The 21,160-nt window shown below is 43.2% G+C and overlaps 1 protein-coding gene across 2 annotated transcripts; it reads left to right on the top strand.

Annotated features, from left to right (window-relative positions):
• Positions 1-118: 118 nt before the first annotated feature.
• Positions 119-21,132, top strand: dop1a (DOP1 leucine zipper like protein A). 2 transcript variants are annotated; one of them, XM_028424665.1, is made up of 39 exons: positions 119-494; positions 1,603-1,798; positions 1,902-2,083; positions 2,161-2,331; positions 3,065-3,254; positions 3,580-3,678; positions 4,062-4,161; positions 4,793-4,902; positions 5,614-5,728; positions 5,847-5,967; positions 6,126-6,245; positions 6,358-6,475; positions 8,454-8,720; positions 10,026-10,527; positions 10,701-10,984; positions 11,080-11,232; positions 11,307-11,407; positions 11,537-11,799; positions 11,892-14,022; positions 14,289-14,400; positions 14,636-14,818; positions 14,984-15,109; positions 15,326-15,460; positions 15,606-15,661; positions 15,769-15,873; positions 16,011-16,077; positions 16,189-16,333; positions 16,777-16,856; positions 17,441-17,550; positions 17,715-17,864; positions 18,074-18,135; positions 18,411-18,563; positions 18,784-18,920; positions 19,031-19,086; positions 19,190-19,354; positions 19,552-19,681; positions 19,839-20,143; positions 20,913-20,992; positions 21,084-21,132. In XM_028424665.1, the coding sequence occupies exons 2-39, from the start codon at positions 1,661-1,663 to the stop codon at positions 21,086-21,088; spliced, it is 7,527 nt and encodes a 2,508-aa protein (XP_028280466.1). In that variant the 5' UTR covers positions 119-494; positions 1,603-1,660; the 3' UTR covers positions 21,089-21,132. The 2 variants fall into 2 exon arrangements, with proteins under 2 accessions (XP_028280466.1, XP_028280467.1); XM_028424666.1 differs by lacking the exons at positions 20,913-20,992; positions 21,084-21,132 and having other exon boundaries at positions 19,839-20,432.
• Positions 21,133-21,160: the final 28 nt, after the last annotated feature.

Genomic DNA, 21,160 nt, shown 5'->3' with positions numbered 1-21,160 from the left:
TAAATTGCTTTTATCAACTGTTTTTATTTTGAAGACGAAGCACCTCGTTTCCGGGATCGTTCGGTGTAACGTCACAAAAAGCGGAGAGGCGGAAGACGTCCATGCGGAAGACCGGGGGTTGGACGCTCTGGGTCGGACGTACAGGGAATCTGCAGTGCAGTCTGGGAACTGTCAATCGCGTCGCTTTGTATTTCTGGCACTGGAAGCTACTGATGCTCTCACTGTTGTTTATTTACGCACTATAGGACGTGACCTGGATAAATAAGAATATGTAGAATATAATTTCCTGTTGTCTGCATCCAAAGCCTTCTTATAGAAGGGAACTGACTTGTATTACCTGGTGACAGCGGAGCCGGGCCCATCATTTAAACAACCTGCTAGCTACTAAGAGTGGCTAGTAGCTAGCTAGTTAAAATATTGACGTTGTCAGCCGGTTTTAATCATCGAACCGGGTTGATGATTGAATGACAGTGACTTGTCTATATCCCAAAACGGTAAGCTTTTTAAACGTTTTTGAAATTTAACGCCAACAATGGTAATACAACCTGTAATGGCTAAAATAACCTCATCTAGTTAGTGACAGGAAGCTGTTAGCTGGTATGTTAGTGAAATACTAACATCCCAGCCTTCACAAATAATGTGAACGTGTGGATTATTTTTTCAGAATATTACACAAACGTGTTTACACTAAACGAAGAGCGTTTGTATACATACTGTAATGGCATTCCTGTGCAGGAGACAGGTGTGTTTTGTTGTCACCTGACAGCTATACTTCCATTTGTTATGTTAAGAAAGAGCAGAACACCAGCTGTCACAAGCTAGCTGTGTGTGCTGCTGTTTCACATTTTGACATGACAGAAGAAGCACAGGTGATAGCATTAATTAGTAATGGCTGTACTGAGTAATGAGGCTCACTGATGTGGTTTCCTGAAACACTGAAATTGGAACTGAGTCACCATTAATGTCATTAGTTCCAGCTCTCCTCCTCTGATAAGTCAACATGTGTCAGTGAAAAAGTCTTTGCGTGATGCTACCTGACATCAGAGTTATTTAGAAACATAGTAGCTGTGAATATTCAAATTCAGTGTTGTTTATGGTGTTTATAACAGTTTGATGTCCTGTATAATATAATGGAGCAGCACTTGCATAGCCTCTTTTCACCTGCATGAATGCAGCAACACCCCTGCCATCAACAAGAGCCTTTTTTATTGTAAGGCTGTTATTTATTTCACTGTCTTGTGATGTTAACTGGCAGACAGGCTTATTACTCACTCTTGTCCACTGGCCACAGAAATTGTTTCCTCGGCCACTGTGCCTTTCAGAATTGTTTTTCTGAATGGTCACATTGTAGGAATGACAGCAGATGACTCCTCTTCTTCGCCAAACTTTTATTGTCTAAGTCAGTGTGTCACTTGTCTTGCTTTATTTGCAGACATATAAAGTACATTATGATAATGGCTGCTACTGTCAGACTTTGTTACTTCTAAATTATGCAACTTGGCTCTATTAAAATGGCTCCAGCTCCACCCAGGTTCTGTGTTTTTGTATCATAGTCCTCTGTTAATAATTATCTCATCTCTGTCTGTTTTCTCTATGTTGCAGGTGTGATGTACATATACGTGGCTAGTGTCATACATTAGCGTAATAACCACCCAGGAGAATGAATGCAGAGGAAGTGGAGCTGCTCAGTGACTCCAAGTACAGAAACTATGTGGCAGCTGTGGACAAAGCCCTCAAGAACTTTGAGTACTCCAGCGAGTGGGCCGACCTTATCTCTGCACTGGGCAAACTCAACAAGGTGAGAATCAAGTGGGCCACAGCTTATATTACTCTTATTGCTGTAGTTATCACCCTGACCGTCTTCATACTACTTATTAACAAATTCTTGCATCCGGTCTAAGGTTCTGCAGAACAATGCAAAATACCAGGTGGTTCCTAAGAAGCTGACGATAGGCAAACGGCTGGCCCAGTGCCTCCATCCTGCTCTGCCCAGTGGGGTCCACCGCAAGGCATTGGAGACCTATGAGATCATCTTCAAGATCATAGGACCCAAGAGGCTGGCTAAAGACCTCTTTCTTTACAGGTAATGTGCATAAACGGAGCTGGTAACAATTCAGCTGATATCAGACCTAATATCAATGTCTTCCTCTTTTACTGCAGCTCGGGACTTTTCCCCCTACTCTCCAATGCTGCCATGTCTGTGAAGCCTGTGCTCCTGGGGCTCTATGAGACCTACTACCTGCCACTGGGAAAAACTCTAAAACCAGGCCTGCAGGGACTGCTGACTGGTGTGCTGCCGGGCCTGGAGGAGGGGTCTGAGTACTATGACAGGTAAAGTCATAAGGAAGGAAAAGGACATTTAGAAGCATCATAAAGTGGGTTAGGCCATTTGGAAAGAGGATTTTATTGCACAATGTGGAAAGGAATTGATTGAAGATTATATGAATGATACATGAGATAAATGCCTCAGTGTGAGATTAATATTTCAAAGATGGGCTGAGACCTCTGTTTCTATTTGGACCTTTCAAACCCACTGTGTTTGTTTGATGAACATAAGAACAAATCCACTGGAAAACAGCAAGCAGACTGTTCTATAATTATGTGTTAAATTGAATTTATCCCCTCAGTATATTGAGAAGGACTATCTGAAACGTTTGGAAAATTATTCATCCCACCTGAAGCAGACCTTAGAGGGTGCTGCAGTCTCACATGTTATTCAATACAGGCAATACACATTTGAGTTTTGTGGTAACTACGTTTTACTACTTGGGTTGTGGTGTTGTACATTCAGTAGATTTTGTTTCTCTCAGATCATGTTAAACTTCAGCAATGTATTTTCCCTTCAGATGGCTCCCTGGTAGATGGGATATTATATTTCAATGTCTTCCTGGCTAAATAAGGGATAGAAAAAATCAATAAATATATTTCTCAGAAGCCCCCGCTTTACAAGGAGTAGCTTCTTTCTTTTGGTCTATGTTTATGTTTATATAGATTACCTTCACCAAGCACACTTAGTGCTGTAGTTTACTAAGCCTTAGGCCTGTGTCTTATCTGTTTCCCATAGAACCAACACTTTGTTGGAGAAAGTGGCTGCAGCCGTGGAACAGTCGGCGTTCTACAGTGCCTTGTGGGGCAGCATCCTAACGAGCCCTGCTGTGCGTCTCCCTGGGGTGTCCTTTGTTCTGCTGCACCTCAATCGCAAGCTCTCCATGGAGGACCAACTCTATGTCATGGGAAATGACATTGAGCTTATGGTACGCTATGCTCTATCCATGTTAAAAATACTGGATGACACCATTGCTTGTCTTTTGAATACACATTCAAAGGTCCAGTTGCTGATATTTTCAGTTATATTCACAAAATTCACTGCACCTTTCCTGCAAATTGATTCCAAAGTTAAAAAAAGAAGAAAAAGAAAAACACATGCAACTAAAACACGTTTATTGATAGGAAGACCCAGGCAAATCAACTACCAGCATGAGTTTAAATTGGGTCTCTTGATTGGTCTGAATAGGTTGCCAGAATCATGTTTTAGGTACATAGACTGGCTTTATAATAATCTCATTCTGTTCTCACCAGGTGGAGGCAGTCAGTACCTCAGTCCAGGACTCCAGTGTTTTGGTACAGAGGAGCACCCTGGACCTGATCCTCTTCTGTTTCCCCTTTCATATGAGCCAGGTATGGGAAACTGAATTAGCTGAAAGTCTGGGTATCATTAGCATGATAGTGATGCACAAGTGTTTCAGTCTTTAAATCAATACATCTGACTATCTATCTATCTAACATCGATAGTCAGTATTAATGTATATTTTTATGTTGTTTCAGATATGTAGGTGTTTTTGTGTTTGCATATTCATGTGTGTGTTCATGATGGGCCCTCTAGGCAGCCTGCTTGATGATGACTCAGCCTGGTGCTTGTTAAAGCCTTCATCTCAAAACATTTGTGCACATTGTCACAACTGGGACAATGCTCCTGTCTGACAGCTCCACTCTGCCTGTATGTGTATATGTATGTACTATATGTTTATTTGTATTAAAAATATTTTGTCTGTTTCGTTTAGGCAACTCGTCCTGATATGATCCGGATCCTGTCAGCAGCTTTACATGTGGTTTTGAGAAGAGACATGTCCCTGAATCGCAGACTCTATGCCTGGCTGCTGGGTACGAAATATACACAAGAACACAATGGACACTCTAATGTATAAGATCTTCTCTTCGTCATGTAATTTGTAGAATTTAGTAGAGTTAGCAAGGTGGTTGCTACATTGTGCCACTTTCCATAGTTTTTCCACAAGAGAATGCAAGAGTATTTATATCATGAGCAGTTTACTGACCAGATTTATGTCTAACAAGACTTTTTATCATAGGAGGAATCATGATCTACAATCTTTTGAAACACACTGTTTTGTGATATGCTTACACACTGGCAGTTGTTAATATTTCCCATTTTAACTACATATGCAAGGGTTGTATTTACTTTGGGTATTGTCTTAAATTATTTTCTCTTGTTTGCAACACTGCGGGTGAACGTAATGGTAAGTATCAGCATGATTAAAAGATGGGCCTTAACTGTGTCAAGCTGAATCAGATTTCTAAACTGTAAAGAAGACGTACTTTACTGAAGCATAGCTGAAATCTTTACAAGTTAAAAAGCCATAGCTATGATCAGTCAAACATCATCAATTCCACTCTGGACCAGTGCTTTGTGTCTTCTTTGTGCATGAGCATGCTAGATGTACGATACATATAAATGTGTTAGTGTGAAACTAACTATCTGTTTGTTCTTTTAAAGGCTTTGACAACAACGGGGTAATTGTAGGCCCCCGCAGCACTCAGCAGAGCAACCCGGAGGAGCATGCTAGTCACTACTTCAACACCTTCTCTAAGGACATGTTGGTCCAGGTGAGTTTTCACGCTAATTGCATTTTCAGGCCACCAATGAAAATATATGTGTGGCTTCCAAAATAATCCCTGAATGATGTCCCCTGAGAGTGGAAATGACTACATGTGGGGCGGGGGCAGTATGTGTTGGTTGGGGTTTGTCCTAAATTTGGGAGATCTTTCTTTGGTCTCTTTTGTGCGATACTCAGTTCATCCATCCCCCCTGGGGCCCGGCATATACTGTATACCCTGCTCCTATTTGCAGCAGCTTGTGCTTTGAATACAGTTTTCAATTCTTGTGTAATATGTCCCATCGCACTCAAAAGAGCTCCATTTGACACGTGATTCGCTCTGGTTACAGATATTAGAACAGAGGGCAGAGAGAGCAGCCAGCAGGGAAAGTTTTGTTTTTGAAAGTATTTTTGTTTTGTACCTTTGCCATCTGCTCAGTACAGTAGTTATTGAAGCTCCCTCCACAGGGAGAAGGTTAGTACTACAGGGACTGTCTGTGACATGGTTCAGCCAATTATGTGGTGAACGAAGCGTGAAAAACAAATTAAAATATGAAATTGGTTCCTCCAATATTAAAAAATAAAATAAAATAAAAAAGATGAAATGCAAATAAATGGACATTCACTCTATCAAAGGGACTCGAGTTAGTGGATATGCTAGTTTGCTGTAGTTCTTTACTGTAATGGAGGTGTTTGTGTGCCTCTTATTGTGTTTTTTTAGGCAATGGTGGGGATCTTGCAAGGAAAGGCCCGAGGTGGAGAAGAAGAGAGCGTTCTCATGCACGACCTCAAGCCATTTCGCATCCTGATCAGTCTGCTAGACAAACCAGAGCTTGGTAACCACTTTGTCAATATATAGACGCTGACAGTTCAGTCAGGGTGGTAACAGCATTTATGTCATACAAAGTAACTCGTCACTTAATCTGAACGTGGATTGATCCTCTGTCTCTTTAGGGCCGGCCATTCTAGAGGATGTTCTGATTGAGGTGTTTCGGACTCTTCACACACAGTGCAAAACAGAGTTGGACCTCCAAAACCAGAGTCCATTCAGCAAGGATCACACACACCTCAGCAGGTCAGTCCTATCCACAATTTCATTTCCTGTGCTGTTTAAACTGGAGATATATTGAGAGACAGACCATGTAATGAGAGTACATACATGTTATTATTGGCCCACTGTATTGTGCTTGAGGAACATGAATATCATAATAGTAATTTTGCTCTCTTTCCTAGTAAACTACGAGAGAACAAGAAGACGGCAGAGCTGATCAAAACAGCTAATCTCCTGTTCAACTCATTTGAGCCATACTACATGTGGGACTACATTGCCCGATGGTTTGAGGAGTGCTGCAGGTCTGTCTGTTATAATGATTGTGTACATTTGTAGTCAAGGCAACATTTTAGGCACAATATATACCCAAACATGTATGTATGTGAACAACAATTAAATATTTATCCATTGCAGGAGAACGGTGAACAACAACACACAGGCAGCACGGCATGCCGGTAGCTTATATCCACCTGAGCTGTCCTTGGTGGAATTCTGCCAGCTGGTTGATTTTCTTCTCGATATTGTGTCCTTGGTAAGTCTTTCTTTCTTTCTTTCTTTCTTTCTTTCTTTCTTTCTTTCTTTCTTTCTTTCTTTCTTTCTTTCCAGCCTTTTCCTTGTTCTCTTTCTCTACATGTTTTCCATCTTTATTCCATTGTCTTTTCTCCACTATACTATTAAACTTGTTCCTTTCCCATCTCACTGTTCTTACTACAGTCATTTATCTTTCTGTGTTTTTGGTCCTTTACAAGTTTTCATTTCCGGTCTTTGTCTATTTTTGTATCAGGGATGTCACAAGCCAGAAATTGGATATTGGTCTGCACCAGTGCCAATGAAATTACACTGTTGTTGATATCAAATCTGTCTGCTATACTAACAGTTAGGGCTACACACATAAGTGCACTCTCTTATATTTTACTGAATAATAATGCACTATGTGCTAAAGCTATATATGATGACATGAGACGTGAGAGTTGTGTAGGGTGCCAGCAGTGCTCCTCTGTTCTCTCAAAAGTAGTTATTATTGTCCAGTATCTCCAGCACTTACCTCTTCTTGTGGCATCACTGCTGTGCTGGTCCTCCTTTTTTTTCTATACTTCTATCTTGTTTTATATCTGTTTCCTTGTGGGGTTCCTTTTTTTTGGTTTAACTTTTCTTTGGTTTTGCTTCTATCTTCCACGTTTCCCTTACTTCTGTCTCTTATAGTCCTTTGTCACTCCTGCTTGAGCTTTCAGTCTCACTCCCTTCTGGGTCACACACCACCTTCTCAAATCCAATGTGTTCCATCCCTAAAACCTTACACTTAAACATACAATTTGACATCCATGTTGTCACAATTGTCGTTCAACTTTTCTTCTAAGTCCAGTCCTGGGATGTTATGGCCACCATTAGGGTCTGTGTGTGTTCCTCCTGTCTATTCTGTGTGTTATTATGTGTACAGTCTCTACACAGGTTAGAAAACCCTGTGTCTTCCCTGCCTAAATATTGTTTGCATCTTTTTAGAAATGTGCTTGTATAGACTGTATTTCCAATCTGAATAGTTTGGAAATCCCTCACTCTTATATTACCTTGTTTAAAGGCTTGTGTGTTTGTGTGTGTGTGGGTGGGTGGGTGTGTGCTTGTGTGTGTGCCTGCAAACAAAGTTGTGTGGCCTGTGCTCTGCTTGCTCCTGTCTGTTCAATCTATCTGCTCTTTCTCCCTGAAGCCCACTAGAAGCATGAGGGTAATCTGCCAGGTAAAGTACTGCTCTTTCCTGCTTTTTCACCTCACTCTGCTTCACTGAGGCTACGATAACATTTCTGCAATGTCCTGCCAACATCCCTCAGGCCATCTTTGTTTCTTCCCTGCTTTGAGTGATCATTTCAGAATGACTGACTTGTCATCTTTTAATGCCGAAAAAGAACATGATCCCAAGGGATTAACAGGGACGTGGTGAAAACTGACTTTGGCTGTCTGGTGTGGATCTTGTGAAAATGAAATCTCTGCCCAGTGTGTATGTGTTTTTGCTAAGCATGCATGCAGTTATATGCTACTGCAGTGCTCACATATTTGAAAGAAATATGACCATTTTAAGTTACTTCATGATTCAATGCTTATTTTATCATTTTAAAATGTATTTCTGCTTTCTTTGTTCCATAAAAATGTCTTATGCTTGTTGATTAAATTACATTGTAATCTATCCATCCATAGGTCTAGTATAATTAATATAATATTTAAATGAATAATGAACAGAAATAATATACCAGTTCAGATGAGCCCATTCACAGTTGCCCAAAAAGAGCTAGAAAACATCATCTTGAGGAAAAAAAAAGTCATGGATTCTTTTAGTGGTTAGAATTTTCTCTTTGACAACCAGGGGTAGAAGAGATTGAAAAACAGATCACCGACAAGCACTGTTCATCATCAGTTATAGAAAGGCATCCCAGCATCAGGTTTAGGTAACAACCTTATGTCAGTTTCACCTGCTTCAAAATGCCCAGTAATTCCTCAATTTTGTTTTGCGACATTTTCAGGAGACGTACATAGAGATCCAAACAGAGCATCTCCCTCAGCTGTTGTTGCGGATGGTGGCGGCTCTGACATGTCATCTGCAGACCCTAGGCCTTGGGGAGCTCACCCACTGTCTTCGTCTCTGCTCCAAGATCCTCAGCAAAGTGCAGCCTCCATTGGTGTCCCCTCTAGCCCTGCCAGCGGGCCCCCAAGCTCAGAACCTCTCTAACTCTACCAGCAACCCCTCAAACTCAACAAGGGACAAAAGCAGAGACGCAGAGGAAAGACAGGTGAGGATAATATTTAAAAATGGGTAAAATGATACTTCTGTTTTTGATCAGAAACATATAAGTTTGTGTTTCAATTTACTTAATTATCCCTGAACAGTACGCTAACCTGATCATTTTGATCTGCCTCTGATCCTTTAAAACCTTTCAAAAAACATAGGCCCTCTGACTGCCATGGAGAGATCAAATCCTAGTTTGATCTTCTTGACCCACTTCCCCTACAAGTTATTGCCCAAAACTCCATCAGTTTATGCTCTGATGGTGTGTCCTGGTCCCTGAACAGGGCCTCTTGTTGCTTTCTGCCAGCCTGTACTGCTGTTGGCTGGGTGGCTCTGCCATTCCACTCCCCTGACACAAGGCATTTGAAGACTTGTTCAGAACAAATGCTTCATTTGGCTGTCCTGGTGCTCCTGGTCCCAGTCCAAAAACCTGGTTGTTTAAGGGAAAGAGCTCAGTGAGGCATGATTGAAAGTTCAGTCAGTCCTCTGCCCAGAGATGGATAGGGGCAGAATGTATTGAGGTAGACCCTTGTGGGCCAGAAGAGAGTCCAAGTAGAAAGATAGAAGATGGTTACCCAACAGCTGAGCCCAGCTTGTTTTTTTTCTGAGGAAGTAAGCTAGACTGAGATGCCTCCAGGGTGTGCTGCATCCATCTGAGTGGAAAACATCATACAGCCACTGAATACTGTAATGCTCCCACCCCCACCCCGAGGGGCATATAAGAACATCACAACTAACACCATCTGAGTCCAGGCTAGAGTATGTGCATGCTGCCTCAAACAAAATGAATTCTATAAAGCCCACAGGACCCCAAAGGATGACTGGGACAAAGACTTGTCAGAACTTACTTCTGTCAGTTGGCTGCAGTAATAGACTACCCTGTACGTTTCAGAGTACCCCAGGCCAGACCACATGTATTTAGAATAACTATGTAAATATCAGTGTAGTGTTGTGATGACATTATGTGTGTGGTCAGAGACAGAGTACAGACAGGATACATCACAGACATGATCGTAGGACATGACAGATATGGATAAAATCTAAATATACTGTATATATCTATATATTTTTTTAAATTTCAGATTGTCTGCATATGCAGTGTTGGTGTAAATATTTACAGCAAGAAGTTCTATGGAGCACACAGCATTAATAAATTGTTGTTGTCTAGTGCAAGCCCTTCCTGTAAATGATGCATCCTTTTTGTAGTCCCAATCCAAAGATTGCTGTAGTTACCACAATAGTGCCTGCATATATTTTCAGTGTATGGATTAACTTGTCCCCCTTTTGTCTTTTACTCTTGGCTTGATAGATCCACTCTTCTACTCTGGAGGTAGCATGCACTGGGGAAGCATTTGAGGATGGGGAGAATCCTTCCAGCAGCCGTTCTTCTGAAAGTGGCTTCACAGACTTTGTCCAGTACCAGGGAGATGATAAAGAAACAGAGCAATCCCCTCATCCCCACCCTGCTCCCAAAACAGGCCGTCGCTCCTCAGGCCCATGCCAGACCAAGCCGCTGGACAAACCAGTTATGCAGTGTTGCCTGGAGCACTTTCAGCAGTTTCTCTCCCGTCTTATCACATTATACATCATCCCTGGACAGATGGATAAAAGTGAAGGTCAAAGGGGTGAGGTCATGCATGCAGGGCCCCTGGTATCAGAGGGCTTCCAGCATGGTGATCACACAGAGCTGTGTTCAGAGTGTGTTGCTGCTTTTACTGCTGCCTGCCAGCTCTTCTTAGAATGCTCCAGTTTCCCTGTTTATATAGCAGAGGGCAACCTGAAGTCCTCTCCCACACAGGAAGAGCAGTTCGGTAAGTGCCAAAACAAACACACAATCTTTTTATTTAACAAAGGGCTTGTGTGTACACAATTGCTGCCTAATCATGATTTGCAGATAGTGGGTGTTTGTGGACCTGCATGCACTTCAATACTATATAAATGTTCTAAATACAAGATGCTTTATATTTCCTTTGCATACATACAGACAGTGAGCAGGTCCGGCTGCCATTGTGGCTGCAGAGACTGATGGATGCCTGCTGCCTGGCCAGTTACTTCAGCCTGCAGGGCGTTGCCATCTCCCTCGTCATGGACCTAGTAGGACTTACCCAGTCCGTAGCCATGGTGACTGCTGAAAGTGTGGCATCTGGTGGCAACACTGAGTCCACCCAGCCCATGAGTCCCAGCCAGGGTCGAGTGGCTGTGGTTATTAGGCCACCACTCACTCAGGGAATCCTAAAGTACATCGCTGACAAGACAAATTTCTTTAAGGTAGAGGCCTCTTTTTTGGCTGTTGGCTGAATATATTGCTGGGCTAATTATTTGACACTTTTGAGCCTGTTTCTGATCTCTGTTCCTTTGCTCAGAGTGTGGCTCTGATTTTGTGGGACCAACTGTGTGAAAGAACACCTCAGCACCACCAACGCAGTGTGGAGCTCTTTTACCAGCTGCACAACCTGGTTCCTTCTTCCAGCATATGTGAAGATGTCATCAGTCAGCAACTCATGCACAGGGACAAGGTCAGTAGATGGGATGCACAATGAGATACAAATGCAACCTGAGACATCCTTACTGAAGTGCCTTTTTCTTTCAGAGAATTCGACTGGAGGCACATGTAAAGTTCTCTGTGCTGTGGCATTTAACCCGGGATTTGAACATCACCAAGTCTTCTCCTTTTAGTCGCACATTTGACAGGTAGGTTTGAATCTGTTGAACAGATTGAAATGGTGTTGATTAATTTCAAAGTTGTATTTCCCCTTTAACTTTCTGTTATCCACACTCTCCTTCTCACATCTCTTCATTTCTTCTCACTTTGTCCATCAGATCTCTTTTCATCATGCTGGACAGTCTGAGTTATTGGGATCCATGTACCAGTGCAGTTGGCCGAGCATGGCTGAATCAGGTCCTTCAGAGGCATGATATTGCCCGAGTTCTGGAACCTCTTCTTCTCCTTCTGCTTCACCCGAAGACGCACAGAGTCTCTATTCAGAGAGTACAGGTGCAGCGCCACTGGACCCAGGTCCCTGAACCACCTGAGCAGGAACCTTCAGAACACATCTACACCAGAGACTCTGGCTTCTCAGACAGTGAGCAATATCCACTTAACCTTTTTTGTTGACAGAACGATCTGGCACTTCATGTGAACATTTCTATTTTCCTCTTTCTTTCCTTTCATTAGACTTCAGTCAGATTCATGGTGAAAGAGTTGGACAGGACCACCTCAGAGGGCTGGGGATAGGGGATATGGAGCCCTTCTGTCTGACTGTCAATCCCTTGAGTGACAGTCTGTCCATACTAAGCCTGAGCAGTGAGAACTTGCAGTTAGTGGGTGAATATCAGCCTGTTGACCAACAGGGGGAGCCCCACAGCTCAGAGTCCAGCGGTTCTCACTCATCTACCCTGGAAAATGGCAGCTTTGAGGAACCAGAAGGGGTCAGCAGCGCAGTAAATGGTTCAGACCGTCAACCTGGTTCATCAGATGACATATCTGAGGACTCTTTAGAGGATGTTGTATCCTGTGTTATAAAAGAGCTCATTGACAGAGTTCTGAATTTAGTAGATGAGGGATCCCTTGAAGTCTTGTCACCCCCTGAAAACTGGCCTCAGACGGACACTGACAGCACGTCTTCTGATAACTCCACTGGTCCCCGTCTGGACTCAGGCCCTCCTCAGCTCTCCAATCACCAGACTCTGCCAGAGATGTTAGCTGGTGGCACATTGGAGTTCCTCTCTGTCACATCCGCTGACAGGTCAGCAGATGGACAGCATAAAGAGGGCATCACCCGCCATAGTTCATCACCTTCAATCGTTACATTACCAGACAGTTCCGACCCAGCAACCCCAGATCACAACTTGCAGGTGGATGACCCTCAGGCCCGCAAGCGTAGCCATAGCAGCACCCAGCTCAGCCTTAAAGGGAAGATCATGGAGAAGCTGGCTGACAAATCTCCAGGGGCAAAGCCCAAGATTAAGAAGACTAAGAGGAAAGAAGAGGAGAGGCAGAGAAAGGCTGCAAATCAAGCTGATAAACTTCGTCCACCCAGTATTTTCTTCGGGGACAGCCTGGATCTAGAGAACTGGTACAGCTGTGGGGAAGGTGAGGTGTCAGAGATTGAAAGTGACACTGGCTCACCTAGTGGTGCCTCTGGAGTGACTATTGGGGGTGTCAGTGTCACAGGACGGACATCCTCCTCTGCTCCACCTCGTTTCAACATTCACCCTCTCTACCAGCATGTCTTACTCTACCTCCAGCTGTACGACTCTTCCCGGGCCCTCCACGCCCTGTCAGCCATTGCAGCAATGCTAAGAGCCGCTCCCTCAGGGTTTGTAAGTGCTATTTCCACTACCAGCATCAACAACACCTACACCCCACAGCTCTCACTGCTTCAAAACCTCCTGGCACGTCACAGAATCTCTGTCATGGGCAAAGATTTTTACTGCCCCATTCCCCAGGACTCCCACTCCCATTCATTCCGCAGCGCCATGTACCTAGAGATCATCATCTCCCTCTGTCTTTATTTCCTAAGAAGTTATTACTCAGCCCATGTAGCAGCAGGCTCTCAGGACTTGGCAGGGAACCGGGCCATGCAGCTGACCAGTGTGGAAGTCTTAACTCTCCTTTTCAGCGAGCTAGCCAAAGTCACAGGTGGCTCAGCTAAAGGCTTTGCTAGTTTCATCAGTGATGTCCTTTCAAAGTGCAAAGTTCAAAAAGTCGTTCTCCATTGCCTCCTCTCTTCCATATTCAGTGCCCAGAAGTGGCATGATCAGCGGATGGCAGGGGTCAACATAGCCACGGTGGAGGAAGGTCTCTCAGAGGACAGTGTTATCAACTTGTCAGAGGATCAGATAGACAGTTGTAGCGCAGTCCAGTCCCAGTTGCTCAGACTGCTGCAGAGTTTGGTTGTACTTGAGCACAGGGTGCTGGTGCCAGCTGATGAAGGAGGTGAAGGAGGAACTGTGGGAGGAGGGGCAGGAGGTGGAGGGACAGGAGGCAGTGCTGGAACGGGGTTTGAAATCCTTGGTGGGGAAGTGGAACATGTAAACCCTCAGCAGCCTATGACATCACTACAGTATCTCCACGGACAGCCCATCACAGCACAGGGTATGTTCCTGTGTGCAGTGATCAGGGCCTTGCATCAGCACCACGCATGTAAGATGCATCCTCAGTGGATAGGACTCATCACAGCCACTCTGCCTTACATGGGGCGGGTTTTGAGGAGGGTGGTGGCCTCAGTCACTCTGCAGCTGTGCAGGAACCTGGATAATCTTCTCCAACAGTACCGCTATGAGAGTGGGATAACTGACACCAGGTATTATTCTCTCAATAGATCTTATTAACATCACATACTGACTGATTAGTGCAATAAAATGAAATGCCAGGGGTTGGTCACAAGATGGCACCGTTGACCATCAAATGTAATGATGTGCAGCATTCTTCTACCTGATGTGAAAAAAATAATAATAATTTTCTTTTCTTTTTTTTCATTTCATATTTGTGTGACACATTGGAAGATATTCTTTATCGTCTTTAGCTCAAACTGATGTATTTAAAAAATATCTTCTCTCTGTCTCCAAGACCACAGTGGATGGCTCTCTGTATTCCTCCTGACCTGATTCTGACTGTGCTGGAGGGGGTGACAGCCATCATCCATTACTGCCTGCTGGATCCCACTTCCCAGTACCACCAGGTGAGGGCATCATGCTGCAAACGACTGCAGCAGATTGTAATTTTGCATCTCAGTGAACATTCATAGCCATTATACACAATTCTGACTGCCTCATTGGTTGCATTGTGGACATGCTTTTGCTCCAAGGATAATATACTGTATCCTATGATATGTTATATAATTTCTTTTTTTACTAATAATAATATTGCTTAACCAGAAAGCAGCACCAGCACTAAGTGTCTATTCTGCTGTTCAGTTACAAGTGAGTGTTGACCAGAAACACTTGGCTGAGGCACGCTCAGGAATCCTGTCTATCCTCCACACCATTATGTCTTCTGTCACCCTGCTGTGGAGTGTCCTCCATCAAGCTGACAACTCTGACAAGCCAGCTGTTGCCTCTGCTGCATCCACTTCCAACATTAATCTGGGCTCCACTAAGGTACATTAGGTTTTGATATGATAAGAGATGAAATGGTGATCTATGCCAGTCAGTGTGTTTAGGCTGAAGGCTAAATAATATTTCACAAGGCAAAATGTAAACAATATATTCACATATAGTTATAAAGTTACAATACGACTTCTTTGCTGATTTTTGGACCTCCAGAACCTCCGTCAGCAGATCTTGGAACTGCTAGGTCCAATCTCCATGAACCACGGGGCTCATTTCATGGCAGCAATTGCCTATGTTTGGAATGAGAGGAAGCAGGTCAAGACACCAGTTAGAAATAAGGTACCAAAAAGTTCATACTCACTTTTAGTGTTTTGATGTGTTATTGCCTTGATGTCTTCTGTGGAGAGCATGGTCATTCTACAAATGAGTAAAATGCGTTAAGAGTAACACATTTTGTTTACAGTGTCACTGACATTGCATTACCTTTAATAGAAGTCATTTTGAGTGTGCTCTTTAAATTGTGTTTTGCCTATTGAGTGAAACTTTGTCTTTCAGGTGATTCCCATTGCCAGTGAAGAGCAGCTGCTGCTGGTTGAGCTAGTTCGTTCAGTGAGCGCCATGCGCACAGAGACTGTAATGCAGACAGTCAAAGAGGTCCTGAAACAGCCACCTGCCATTGCAAAGGATAAGGTTGGTGTTGCTGAACGTTTAAGTCCATTAAAATAAATGATTTCATCTTTTTTTCTTTGTACCTTTTTTTCTCTTTTGTTACAAGAGCATTTCTGCCCAACCTAACTCCCTACATTGATATATATATTTTTTCAATGGTTGACAGAAGCACCTCTCTTTGGAGGTCTGCATGCTGCAGTTCTTCTACGCTTATGTACAGAGGTGAGTACATTTTCAAATGCCAATTTAGGCTACGTAATTATTACTTATACTATTTAAGATAAAAGATAGCATTGCTTCTTTCTTTAAATGCCCTCTGTTTGTTGTAGGATACCAGTTTCTAGTTTGGTTGACAGCTGGCCGTCTCTGCTGGCGCTGCTGAAGGACTCTGTACAGTTAGGTCTGCCTGCCCCAGGACAGTTTCTCATACTGGGGTTAGTTACTTTTCCTTGATAGATATTGACCTGCAGTCTTTTTGCCCTCACAAAATAGACAGACACTAGGTCCTTATCCACCTTCACAGTGGAATTTTTCAATTGTTTCATGACTCTTCTGTCGGTCTCCGCTTTAGAGTTCTGAATGAGTTCATTTTGAAGAACCCCAATCTGGAGAGTAAGAAGGACCAGAGAGACTTGCAGGTAGTTAGATCTAACTTTTTTCTTTTATGTATTATGTTTATGTGATGTATGTGTTTTGATTAATATGCTATATAGTCTGCAATCTCAGATTATGTTTACTTGTGTGCTCAGGATGTGACCCATAAAGTGGTGGAGGCCATTGGCACGATTGCAGGATCCTCTTTGGAGCAAACAACATGGCTGAGGAGAAACTTGGAAGTGAAGGCTTCACCTCAGATAGTTGTAGATGGAACCAGTCTGGAAGCTGATGTTGAAGGTAACTTACTGCATAAAGAGTGTGAGACTTGCTTGTCACTAATGTGTGTTTAGACCTAACTCGCCTGGCCCTGTTTTATGCTGTGCATCTGAAACAAGTGGTTTCTGATGTGTGAAAACAGATTGTGTTCACAAACTCACAAATAGACCTAATAGCCAAAATGTTTGGTGGCTAACAGATGCCCACATGGGCCATTTAACAGTCAAAACATTGTAGCATTGTCAGAGATTAGTGTAATCCAGCTAAAGTCCTGTTTTATATTACACACTAAATCTAGGTGTAACAAAGGTCAGGCAGAGCCTTTGGATCTCTCTGTTCAAATGGAGATAGCTGCTCTAAAAACGCATGTGAAATCGGAATAAATTTCAGATGCTTCAGCATTATTGTATTTTAGTGATTTGCAATGTAGTGATTGCTAATGTGATGTGCTGTGTGTTTTGTAGATTTAATGCTCACAGTGATGGAGGCCTCCAGCTTCACTCCATCAGTGTACAGTGTTCATGCCCTCACACTGTTGGCCGAGGTAACGCACCTGTGTGTGACTGTTTGAAATAAACCTGCTCAGCTGTTGTTTCTCAGCCCATCGGTCTGCGGCTCTCCCAGTCAGTCTCATTGTTTGTCTTCATTAATCCCTCAAGCTGCTCCCTTACCAGCAATGTTTAGTCCTGTTGCTATCAAGCACAGCCCTGCAGTAAACTAACACACTCCAGCTGAGCTGATTTACGACCACCTCCCCACCTCCTCTGTCATTATTAGAGAACCAATAAATCCATCTGTGGTATGTTGTGCTGTGAAGGGAGTGGACAATTGGATGCACGGGCCACTTCCTTCCATCTTGTCTGCTAACTTAGCTAATTATGCAGCTGCTGATTCACTGATGTTGCAGTTTATAGATTAATTTGTTTGTATTAGGCTGTATATCAGGTGCAATACAGGCTGTCAGCTGTTTTCTGGTGCACTAGTGTTCCAGTCACAGTAGCACAGTATTAAGCCTGATATTAAGATTAAGATTAATCTCTATTTTTTTACTTCTGACATACTGCTGTCAAATTTCCTAAAACCACATGATGTAAGTCTGACTTAATGAATCCTGGGTTTGTTTGTCAGGTGCTGGCTCATCTGTTAGACATGGTGTTCTACAGTGACGAGAAGGAGAAGGTCATCCCACTGCTGGTTAATATCATGCACTATGTCGTGCCCTACCTCCGCAACCACAGGTGTGGATGAGCCTCTTTGTGTCTCTGGAATGGTTTTACCTTAAAATATCAAAGTGAACCATTTTAAAATGTCAAAAGAATAAAGAAATTGATGCGTAATAAAAATGAGCTAAAGCTTGAGTGTATGCATATTTTACAAGAAAGTGTACTGTTTCTCCTGGCAGTGCTCACAACGCCCCCAGCTACCGGGCTTGTATCCAACTGTTGAGCAGTCTTAGTGGGTACCAGTACACCCGCCGTGCCTGGAAGAAGGAGGCTTTCGACCTGTTTATGGACCACACCTTCTTCCAGATGGACTCTTCCTGTGTCAGTCAGTAAGTAGAAGAAGAAACTTCACTGTATGTGGAGGAACGTGTTTTGCAAAAGGAAGTAGGAACAGCTGCAGGTGCTTTTTGCACAACAGAAGAAAATAAAATAACTATTAAAGGGTTATGTTGTAAGCAAATATTTGAAGGTTGTGTTTGTTAATTTGCCAGTTTATGTTTATGAGATATCACTCTTATATAATTTTCTTACGTTTCAGCTGGAGAGCCATCATTGACCACTTGATGACTCATGATAAGACCACATTCAGAGACCTCATGAGTAAGCTACATCATTGTCATTTAAGAAGCAGTTTAGCCTTTTTACCTCTGTTTTTGTTCACAGACCATTTCTCACATTATTTTTTTTTGACACTGAATGAGCTCTTGAGTCTTTTCATACATAATCTCAGCCCAAATTAGACCTGCATCCACCAAAGTCTTTTAATTCCATTCAGATTAAGTTTGCAGCCCACTCAACTGTAAAAAGTGTTATTGTGATATAGATACTAAAGGGTAAAAGACTGTGTGTAATAACAACTGTGTGTTTCTCTGTAGCCCGGGTGGCTGTAGCCCAGAGCAGCTCTCTGAGTCTGTTCACCAACAGAGACGCTGAGCTGGAGCAGAGGGCCATGCTGCTAAAACGCCTGGCCTTTACTATCTACAGCAGTGAAGTTGACCAGTACCAGAAATACCTGCCAGACATACAAGGTGAACACACACATACACGTCCACCAAATATGCCAGACAGACCAAATTATGGTTCTGCAAGATGTGTATTTCTACACAGATGGCATTAATGCCCTGGGATTCGCGATTTCATAGTGCTCAACACACATTGACATGGTGCTACACCCCAGTAGAGCTCTGCATGTTATAATAATAACAGCACACTGAAAAAGTTCATCATTTTATGTGTGTGTGTATTCAGAGCGTCTGGTGGAGAGCCTGCGTCTGCCTCAGGTGCCCATCCTTCATGCTCAGGTGTTCCTGTTCTTCAGAGTGCTGCTGCTGCGCATGTCACCTCAACACCTCACGTCACTGTGGCCCACCATGATCACTGAGCTGGTGAGCACTGCTTACACAGCAGCTTCCTTCTATTGTCGTCTCTTTCTTGGCACTCGTGTTTGTGTCATTTTTTCATTACACTAGTTAACACCCACATAAACACTTTCTAGGTTCAAGTGTTTCTACTGATGGAGCAGGAGCTAACAGCAGATGAGGACATATCAAGGTATGTTATCTGACTGGTTTAGATGACAGCAGTGACATTTTATCATGATTAACATTTTATTCTTGTTTTCCATCAATGAGTCATCCTCTCTCTTCATCTCCAGGACATCAGGGCCATCTGTAGCTGGTTTGGAGACCACCTACTCTGGAGGAAATGGCTTCTCCACCTCCTACAACAGCCAGCGGTGGCTCAACCTCTATCTCTCTGCCTGCAAGCTCCTGGATCTGGCCCTGGCCTTGCCTCCAGAGAGCCTGCCTCAATTTCAGATGTAAGTACAGCCAGACTGTGCAATAGGTAACTGAGATTAATTACAATAGTTTGTTAAGGGAGGTCATTTGTGTCTCTATATATGTTCCGTTATATATTGATAAGGGTGACTGCGGCAGTAGTAGCAGAAGGTTAGAGAGTGAATATAAACAGACATGTGAGTAAGTGAGTTTCTGAGTGAGTGCTCCCTTTTTACAGGTACCGCTGGGCCTTCATTCCAGAGGCTTCAGATGATTCAGGGTTGGAAGTCAGGCGGCAGGGGACTCATCAGAGAGAGTTTAAGCCTTACGTGGTCCGACTGGTCAAACTCCTGAGAAAACGAGCCAAGGTACAGTACGTCTATACATGGTTATTAAATGATGGAGACAAAATATTGTCATATGTTTCTGAAGACACTCATTAAAACCTACGTTTTAGCTTGTTTCGTGGTGGCACATACATTTTCTATTTCAGTAAATTGTCACTTTTCTTCTCTTCTGTCATAGAAAAACCCAGAGGAGGACTGTTCCACTCGAACCCTGTCCTGGGAGCCAGGTCACCTCATGCTCACCCTCTACGTTATCCGCAGCATGGAGCAGCTGCTACCTTTCTTCAACCTGCTTAGCCAGGTCTTCAGCAGCAAGGCCAGCAGTCGCTCAGGCACCGCCTACTCCCACAACCTCACAGATGCTTCTTTCCCCGGCCATAAAGAGGGCCACAAACTAGAGAGCCAGAAAGTCTTCTGGAGTCGGGCCCGACAGAACATTGAGGAGATGGTGGAAAAAGACTTTTTAGAGGGTCTCATCAAGACGTGAGGGTTCACAAAGGGACACACATGTGATTAACTCACGACTTATCAACACTAGTGAGAAACCTCATCATGTACATTATAGAACAAAAATAGGGAACACAAACGGGACAATAGTTTGTACATTTTTTTTGTATTTATAATGATTATTTTACTTTTCAAAAGCTTGTATTTAATTTTAATTATTTGTATATATGGAGCAGCTTTGATGACTTAACATTTCAGGTGAGGACAAAGTAAAGATGCTGTGCCATTCCATATCGAGGTGACTTAATAAAGATTTCTAATGTGATGCTCTTTCCGGGAAATTTAAAAAAGCACCTACATTAAGTCACTGACATTTATTTAAACGAAGGCGTTGTGCATTCATCGGTTGAGCATAGATTTAATATGAGTAAGGAGGCCCCAGTTAAAAAGAAAAGGACTCATCAGAGAAGAATAGGACAATGGGAAATGCACAATAATAAATGTCCATGTCACAGCTTTAGGCTTACAGTAAGTACAGTGAATAAATGTAATCGGACAGCAGGGGGGATCAGCACCATGGACAGGGGCATGAAAGCGCCCTGATTGGCTGCCATTTTTTTTATTTATTATAAAAGAGCACGTGACCACAGAAAACAGTGATCCCCTGCAGCTGCACGCTTCATATGACCTTCATAGTATGATAGCAGCATGACGAGCATCAAGCTTGGCTGTAGAGTAGCTGTATTTAACCCTTTATTTCCCTCTGCATCTACAGCCCTGTCCGCTTTTCTCATCTTCTTCTCAGCTCTCGCGATAATAGAGGCAGCATCAGGGTTGGTAACAACGCGTCACATGACTCAGAGGAGGAGGAGGGGGTGGGGCATGGTGAGTAATATAAATAAATTAATAATAAATCCACAGAAATCACCGCCATCCAGAGACCCGGTTTCGAGCGCGTTTTCTCCGGGGCTTGCAGGCTGAAGGTGGGCCGCAGCAGCTGGGGCGGAGAAGGAGAGACAACAACCGCTTCACTGGATGGTGGGGGGTGGTGAT

The sequence above is a fragment of the Parambassis ranga genome, chromosome 16 (genome assembly GCF_900634625.1).
Source record: "Parambassis ranga chromosome 16, fParRan2.1, whole genome shotgun sequence".
In the NCBI taxonomy this organism is placed as follows: Eukaryota; Metazoa; Chordata; class Actinopteri; family Ambassidae; genus Parambassis; species Parambassis ranga.
The sequence above is the reverse complement of the archived record's forward strand: the minus strand, read 5'-3'. Positions and strand labels throughout refer to the sequence as shown.

Excerpts from the sequence above, each read along its gene's own strand:
- dop1a (XM_028424665.1), top strand. The coding sequence starts at position 1,661 with ATGAATGCAGAGGAAGTGGAGCTGCTCAGTGACTCCAAGTACAGAAAC. Across the intron at positions 14,819-14,983 it reads TTAATCTGGGCTCCACTAAG|AACCTCCGTCAGCAGATCTT; the intron begins GTACATTAGGTT and ends TTGGACCTCCAG. Across the intron at positions 15,461-15,605 it reads CTGCCATTGCAAAGGATAAG|AAGCACCTCTCTTTGGAGGT; the intron begins GTTGGTGTTGCT and ends AATGGTTGACAG.